The 8397-nt window shown below is 52.3% G+C and overlaps 1 protein-coding gene across 1 annotated transcript in view; it reads right to left on the bottom strand.

Annotated features, from left to right (window-relative positions):
* Window positions 1–8397, bottom strand: part of FBXL19 (F-box and leucine-rich repeat protein 19) — a 24037-nt gene continuing 15640 nt past the window's right edge. The window contains exons 9-12 of the mRNA XM_011933658.1: window positions 6772–6935; window positions 6513–6674; window positions 610–828; window positions 1–505 (exon numbers count right to left, since the gene is read on the bottom strand). Of these exons, the coding sequence (XP_011789048.1) occupies window positions 327–505; window positions 610–828; window positions 6513–6674; window positions 6772–6935 (724 nt within the window). The 3' untranslated portion in view covers window positions 1–326. The remainder of the gene's footprint in view (window positions 506–609; window positions 829–6512; window positions 6675–6771; window positions 6936–8397) is intronic.

Below are 8397 nucleotides of genomic sequence, written 5' to 3'. Positions count from 1 at the left end.
CCATTCTCCCCCCCAACACTTGAACCATAACCCCCCTCCCACCGTCCCTTCGGCTCAGCACCCTAGTACCTCTGACCCACTCCCCCCAGGGGATGGACAATGAAGCAGGTAGCAGGGGGAGGACATGGGAAGGAGAAACCCCCAGAGATATCAGTGCAGGGGGGAAAGAGGGGGTGGCTGGCTTGAGTCCCTGGGTGGGAATCCCAAGTCACTGACACTCAGGAATCCCGGGGTGGTGAGGTGGGAACCTGGCCTCCCAGCAGGGGTGAAATGAAGCCGGAGGTCTAGGCTCCTGTCGAGTCCGGGGGAGGGTGGGGGGCGCCCAACTAGCTGTCCTTGAGAAGCAGCTTCTCCTCAGGGCAGCGGAAGGGGCCAGGGGGCCCAGCGGCTGCCAGCCGGGCACAAGCTTCAGGTGAGAGCTGGCGGCAAGAGCGCAGGTCTAGGCGGCGTAGACGAGGGCAGCGGCGGAACAGCGGGAGGCAGTGGTCCGTTAGGCGGTGGCAACCTGGGGATGGGGCAGTGGCAGCTGAGACCAGGCAGGTGAGTAAGGGGTTGGCACTGGCCGTGGAGACCCATAGGCTGGCGGGACGGATGGGGAACTGTGCTTACCAGCAAGATTGAGATGCACCAGGGTCTCCCGGAGTGGGGACGTGGGGGCCGTGAGGAGATGAACACTGGGGTCCCCGACGTGGGCGCAGTGGCTCAGGTCCAGGGCGCTCAGCTGGGGTGCGTGGCGCAGCAGGAGCCGCAGGGAGGCATCTGTCAGCTCCAGACCTGCCAGGCGCAGTTCTGCCACCCCCTGCAGCCGACCACGGCTCTCTGTTTGCCCTGGGCAGCCAGATGAGAGGTCAGCACTCCTGGCCACTCCCATCCCTGTGCCCAGGTATCCAGACCATCTCCCCTCTACCTGCTTCCCACATGAGTGAGTGACCTGTTGCACTCTGCGGCTTGCTCTTCTCAAAAACACCCTCATGACCTGACCTCATCTGTCCACTCCTCACACCACCTCATCGGAGGCCTTCCATGATTACGGTATTTGAGACTACAATATTCTGCCAGGCGTGGTGGCTTACACCTGTAATCCCAGCACTTTGGGAGGCTGAAGCAGGCGGATCACAAAGTCAAGACTTCAAGGCCAGCCTGGCCAACATGGTGAAACCCCGTCTCTACTAAAAATACAAAAATTAGCCGGGCATGGTGGCAGGTGCCTGTAATCCCAGCTACTCAGGAGGCTGAGGCAGGAGAATCACTTGAACTCAGGAGGTGGAGGTCGCAGTGAGCCAAGATTGTGCCACTGCATCCCAGCCTGGGCAACAGAGCGAGACTCCATCTCTAAATAAATAAATAAATAAATAAATAGTCAGTCAGTCAGTCTGGGGACCTCCCCTCCTCTCTCTTGCTAGCTGTCTTGCCACGTGACATGCAGACTCCTTCACATTCCATCAAGAGTAAAAGCTACCTGAGGCCTCACCAGAAGTTGAGCAGATGCAGGCACCACACTTCTTGTACAGCAGAACCCTGAGCCAATTCAACCTCTTTTCTTTATAAATTACCCAGCCTCAGGTACATTTCTTTATAGCAATGCAAAAACTAATGTAATTCCCCACACTCCTACCACTTCCTTGCATCATTTTTTCCTCTTTTCTCACCATTTGACATATTATATGCATTTTTCTGACATATATACGTTTTCCTTTTCTTTTTTACCCCCCGAGACAGAGTCTTGCTCTGGTGTGCCGTGGTGTGATCTTGGGTGACTGCAACCTCCGCCTCCTGGGTTCAAGAAATTCTCCTGCCTCAGCCTCCCGAGTAGCTGGGATTACAGGCGCACACCACCATGCCTGGCTAATTTTTGTATTTTTTTAGTACAGACAGGGTTTCACCACATTGGCCAGGCTAGTCTCGAACTCCTGACCTCGTGATCCACCCACCTCAGCCTCCGAAAGTTCTGGGATTACACACATGAGCCACTGCACCCGGCCATATATGCATTTTTTTTATTAATCTTTCTCTCCTGCCACAAGACTGTCAGTACTACCAAGGCAGGAATTTTTGTCTGCTGTTCATTGCTGTAATCCCAGCAACTGAGACACAGTAGGTGTTCAATTTATTTTCGTTCATTTATTCATCAGACACATGACATCCCTGATGGGTCTACCGTCCAGGCCCCTCTCCCACTTCCCTCCCCTCCATGGTCAGTAAGTCCCCATCAGGAGCCTCTCTTTTCTCCCTGGTCACCACTCGGGGTCAACACAACTGGTGCCTGAACTCCTGGGCCAGCCTCCTCACCTGCTCCACTTCTCTGCTCTTCCTTCTGGCATCCAGAAAGCCGATCTCAAATACAAATGGGACAGCATCCCTTCTCTAAAACTCTCTGAGGGTGCCTCAAAGAGGTCTAGCCTCCTTGGTAGAACATCTCAGTTCCTATAAAGGTCTCAGCTGCTAACTCCTCTCCCTCACCCCTGAACACCTGGGCCACATTCCACAAGTGGCCCTGCCTGACAGACTCTGCCTGCCCCATGTCCCTCTGTCCCTGGTCTTCAGGTCTGAGCTCAGAGGCTCCCTGCTCCCCAGTCTGCAGGATCAAAGTGCTCACACCCCTCATCTTGGCATCCAAAGAATATAGTCTACATTTATTTTATGCCAATGGCTCTCAAACTAGAGAGGCTTCAAAGTCACCTGGAAGGGCTGGTTAAAAGGGATTGCTGGTCCCAGCTGGGCGCGGTGGCTCACGCCTATAATCCCAGCACTTTGGGAGGCTGAGGCAGGCGGATCATCAGGTCAGGAGTTCGAGACCAGCCTGGCCAACATGGTGAAACCCCGTCTCTACTAAAAATACAAAAAAATTAGTTGGGTGTGGTGGTGCATGCCTGTAATCCCAGCTACTCAGGAGGCTGAGACAGGAGAATCGCCTGAACCCGGGAGGCAGAGGTTGTAGTGAGCCGAGATTGTGCCACTGTACTCTAGCCTTGGCGAAAGATTGAGACGATTGAGACTCCATCTCAAAAAAAAAAAAAAAAAAGGGATTGCTTGTCCCATCCCCAGAGTTTAGGCAGGTCTACAGGTTCATTTATTTTTGAGACAGGGTCTTGCTCTGTCGCCCAGGCTGGAGTGCAGTGGTACAATCACAGCTTACTGCAGCGTCAACCTCTCTGTAACTCACTGTAACCTTGATCCTCCCACTTTGGCCTCCCAAAGTGCTGGGATTACAGGCCTGAGCCACCGCGCCTGACCAGAGTTTACTTTTTTTTTTTAATTGAGATGGAGTCTCGCTCTGTAGCCCAGGCTGGAGTACAGTGGTGCAATCTCGGCTCACTGCAACTTCCACCTCCCAGGTTCAAGCAATCTCCTGCCTCGGCCTCCCAAGTAGTTGGGATTAAAAGAATGTGCCACCATACCCGGCTAATTTTTCTATTTTTTTTTAGTAGAGACGGGGTTTCACCATGTTGGCCAGGCTGGTCTCGAACTCCTGACCTCAAGTGATCTGCCCACCTCGGCCTCCCAAAGTGCTGGGATTACAGGTGTGAGCCACCACGCCTGGCCCAGAGTTTACTTTTTTTAACAAGTTCTCCACTGTTGTGGATGCTGCTGGTCCCCAGACCATACTTTAAGAACCACAGCCTTGGGAGACAAGATCTCTGATCATCATTCCTGTTTATAGCCAGGAAACCCAGGCCTGGTGATGCTGAATCTGAACCCTTACCACAATGTTGTCTGCCTCCCAGGCACCAGGCTATCCCTAAGATAAACTATTAATAGATCAGATAGCACAAACCATGAGGCTGCCCTCCAAACCTGTTTTATGGAGTCTACAGAATGCTAAAAATGTCCTTAATGACTAACACTACAAAAAGGACATTTTTATAAATAAATTTATGTACTGAGCTTTTCCTTGAAGAATCGTAAGATGCGGCCTTACTAGGCACTCCTTCCCACCAGATGATGACTAGGGGGAGCTGGGCGGCTAGGTGCCGCTCCCTAATGTCCTGCACCAATCCATCACTTCTGTTACCTCCCAAGTCAACTCAATGGGCACTTGACTTTGCAAGCCCTAAATTGTAACCCCTCCTCCTGTCTTTGAGGAGCCAAGGGCCTGGAAAGGGGATACCTTTACAGATGCCCTCAACCTTGGGCCATAGCTAAAGGCCCAAGGAGGAAAGGCCCATAGAGGAAAGCAGAGGAAAGAGAAGTCACTTCTGGCTTGGGCAGGGAGGAGTGGGCATCAGTGAGGATTTCACTGAGGTGGTGGCATTTAAGCTGGGCAAGAGTTGGAAGGTGTGTGGCACTGTTCACAATAGTAAAAGCCATGGAATCAATCTCAATGCCCATCAACGATAGAACGAATAGAAAATGTGGTACACATACACCATGGAATACTATGCAGCCATAAAAAAGAACGAGATCATGACCTTTACAGGAACATGGATGGAGCTGGAGGCCGTTATCCTTGGCAAACTAATGCAGGAACAGAAATTACATGTTCTCACTTAAAGATGGGAGCTAAATGATGAGAACACATGGACACATCCATGGGAATAACACACCCTGGAGCCTTTCGGAGGGAGGAGGGAGAGGATCAGGAGAAATAATTAATGGTAAATAGACTTAATACCTGGGTGTTGAAATAATCGGTACAACAAACCCCCATGACACAAGTTTACCCATGTAACAAACCTGCACATATACCCCTGAACTTAAAAGTTAAGAAAATAATAATAAAACTGAAAAAAAAAAAAAAAAAGGCCCACCTTCGTGAGCTCCTGATAAAGGGCTGAACTGATCTGAATTCCAGCAGGAGGAAATGGACCAGTCAGCACCTTCCCACCTCCCAGGATGCACTATTCCCAATGCCCACCTCACCCCCTACCCATAGCTCTCCAACTCAGTCCAGTTCCAGTAAGAGTGGACAATGGCTGAGTGCTCTTGCCTGACTGGGTGACCTGCAGTAGTCAATCCCTCTGGGCCTCCAGTGCCTCATCTAGAATGTGGGAAGAATCCTAGTTGCTTCTCTATTCTTCCCTTCCAGGGCTGCTGTGAAGGGGGTGGGGTGGGAGGAAGGAAACTACGAAAGAGAGGGGTGAAAGAACTCCAAAAGAAAAGATTCTTCTGGCTGGGCGTGGTGGCTCACGCCTATAATCCAACACTTTGGAAGGCAGAGGTGGGCAGATCACTTGGGACAAGGAGTTCGAGACCAGCCTGGGCAACACAGGGAAACCCGTCTCTACCAGAAAAACATAGCTGGGCATATGCCTGTAGGCCCAGCTACTCAGAAGGATGAGGTAGGGAGGATCACTTGAACCCAGGAGGCATAAATTGCAGTGAGCTGAGATCTCGCCACTGAACTCCAGCCTGGGTGACAGAGCCAGATGGTCTCAAAAAACACAAACAAAAACAAACAAACAAACAAAAACAAGAAGAAGAAAAGAAAAGGCCAGGTGCAGTGGCTCACGCCTGTAATCCCAGCACTTTGGGAGGCCGAGACGGGCGGATCACGAGATCAGGAGATCCAGACCATCCTGGCTAACATGGTGAAACCCCGTCTCTACTAAATAAAAAAATTATCCAGGCGTGGTGGCGGAGGCAAACGAATGGCGTGAACCCGGGAGGCGGAGGTTGCAGTGAGCCGAGATTGCACCACTGCACTCCAGCCTGGGTGACAGAGCGAGACTCTTTCAAAAAAAAAAAAAATTAGCCAGTCGTGGTGACACACGCCTGTAGGCCCAGCTACTCAGAAGGATGAGGTAGGGAGGATCACTTGAACCCAGGAGGCATAAATTGCAGTGAGCTGAGATCTCGCCACTGAACTCCAGCCTGGGTGACAGAGCCAGATGGTCTCAAAAAACACAAACAAAAACAAACAAAAGGATTATCTTATTTCAGGGGCCTGCAAATCTCCTTTTGAAAATCTTTCCTCAAACTAGACTTCTCCAATCCTGATTGCCTGCTCATTCAAGCTATTCATTCAACAGCTATCTGCAAAGCAGCCACTGAGAAGGTGCTGGGGCACCAGCCAGTGCTTGCCCTCAGGGAGCTGCAGACCCTGGCAGGAGGGCACAGATGTGCATCAAGGCGCTCCACAATTGCCCAGTATTATGCTGGTGGGCTGCTCTCAAAGCTGAGAGGGACGCTGAGCTCAGTGTGGGGTGCGATCAGGGAGAGCTTCTTGGAGGAGTGGCATTTATACCCAGGCCTAAAGGATGATGAGATTTAAGTAGATGAAGAGAGATGGCCTCTGCTTCCAGCATCCCCCTCTGCCAATATGGGCCTCCTGCCCCACCAAACTGTTGGGTCTCATGCTCCCTGGGAAAACCCTGTCCCTTTCAAGGCTCAAAGTACACAGCAGGTGGGTGAATGAATGAATAATGCCCAACCAGGGCCTTCCTATTCAAACTCATGTGTTCTTTCCTTTCTTCAAATACTTTACCATCCAGCATGAGTCAGAAGAGACCTGAGAGGCCTCCTACCCTACCCTTGCCCAGCCCATTCTCCAGAAAAGCAAACGGAGGCTGCACCTGGTTTGGTGTCTGGTGGAGGCAGCAGCAGCTCCCGGAGCTGGGAATCTTTAACATCCTCGATCCAGCGGAGGTCCAGGAGCCGCAGGGCTGGCAGTGGGGCTGAGCCCAGGGCAGAGACGGAGAGCCAGGAGCAGCCAGAGAGCACCAGCTCCTGCAGGCCTGCGGGGAGAGGGGGCGGTCAGGAAACAGGTGCTGTGAGGACTCCATCCCAGGCCTGTCCCTGTCACCACCCCGTCCTCCGCACCACACACCCTACCTTGTAGTCGGTTCAGAAGCCACATGAGCTGCTTCTTGGAGACACCTGTCCAGCTGAGGTCCAGGGCACGGGGCTGGCGGCGAACCACACCACTGAGCATGGGCGGGGTCAGTGACTTCCGCCGGCTCAGGTCCATTCGAGGCCACAGACGCTTGTCATAGCACCTGGCGGCCATAGGGGGGAGACAGAGACCTCAGCCCTCAGCTCTCAGCAGCCCACAGTTCCCAGGCTCCCCAGCTCCAGCTCCAAGGGTGTACCTCAGCTCTCTTCTGGCCACACAGACAACAGGGTGGCAAGAAGCACCTGGCCTCGGCCAAGAGCACTGGGACTGGAACCCAACTCCATCACTAACTGGAAATGAGACCCTGGGCAAGTCTGCTCCTCTCCCTGAGCCTCAGAAGCCTCGTTTATGATCGAAGGCAATAGCCCCCGACTCTGCCTGCCCACAGGGCAGCTGTCAGATCACACGGGCTCATTCCAGCTGTGGGCCTCCCAGCATAGAAAGCATGCTGCCCAACACATACACAAATGCCACACATGCTGCCTGATGTCATGCCAAGGGGACTGGTGTTATCCAGTCGTCTCCAGCCACCCTTGGGCTTCTCGATTCCTGAGTTTCAGCGCTCATGGGTCCTTGCCTCCTTTACTCATCTCTGCCTCTGATCCACACCTGCCCCATCTTGACAGCCAGCTGCCCGCAGCTGGACTTACAGCCCTAATATCTTCCCATGACATTACTGTGTTCCTCCAACTAGAATGTAAATTCCACAACGGTAGATTTGCCTTTTCCACTTTTTGAAAAAAAATTTTTTTGAGACAGGGTCTCACTCTGTCACCCAGGCTGGACACTACCGTGGCTCACTGCAGCCTCAACCTACTGGGCTCAAGCAATCCTCCCATTTCAGCCTCCTGAGTGGCTGGGACCACAGGCACATGTCACTACGCCTGGCTAATTTTTAAACAATTTTTTTGCAAAGACAGGGTCTCACTATGTTGCCCAGGCTCGTCTTGAACTCCGGGCCTCAAGTGATCCTCCTGCCTTGGCCTCCCAAAACACTGGGATTACAAGCATGAGCTACTGCACCCAGCTGTGCATTTGTAATGAATGAATCAAGCTAGTAATTACTTAAAGCTTCCACTGACCACTCTCCCCCACCTCCTCATCTACAGCATTTTATTTATTCTCTGATTATGGAATGTCTTTTAGGTCCCAAATATTGAAGCTACTGAGTGAGGCCTGAACAACATTAAACAGGTTTCCTAACCCCAGCACTCCACAGGCCTCGACTATCTAACATGCAGTGGGCTGGGTGCAGTGGCTCACACCTGTAATCCCAGCACTTTGGGAGGCTGAGGTGGGTGGATCACGAGGACAGGAGTTCAAGAACAGCCTGGCCAAAATAGTGAAACCCTGTGTCTACTAAAAGTACAAAAAATTAGCCGGGCGTGGTGGCGGGTGCCTGTAATCCTAGCTACTCGGGAGGCTGAGGCAGGAGAATCACTAGAACCCAGGAGGTGGAGGTTGCAGCGAGCGGAGATCGCGCCACTGCACTCCAGCCTGGGCGACAGTGTGAGACTCCATCTCAAAAATAACAAAAAACAAACAAACAAAAACATGCAGTGAAC

This window comes from Colobus angolensis, unplaced genomic scaffold, assembly GCF_000951035.1.
Source record: "Colobus angolensis palliatus isolate OR3802 unplaced genomic scaffold, Cang.pa_1.0 Scaffold128, whole genome shotgun sequence".
Lineage (NCBI taxonomy): Eukaryota > Metazoa > Chordata > Mammalia > Primates > Cercopithecidae > Colobus > Colobus angolensis.
Note: the sequence above shows the minus strand (reverse complement) of the source record. Positions and strands in the feature narration are given on the sequence as shown.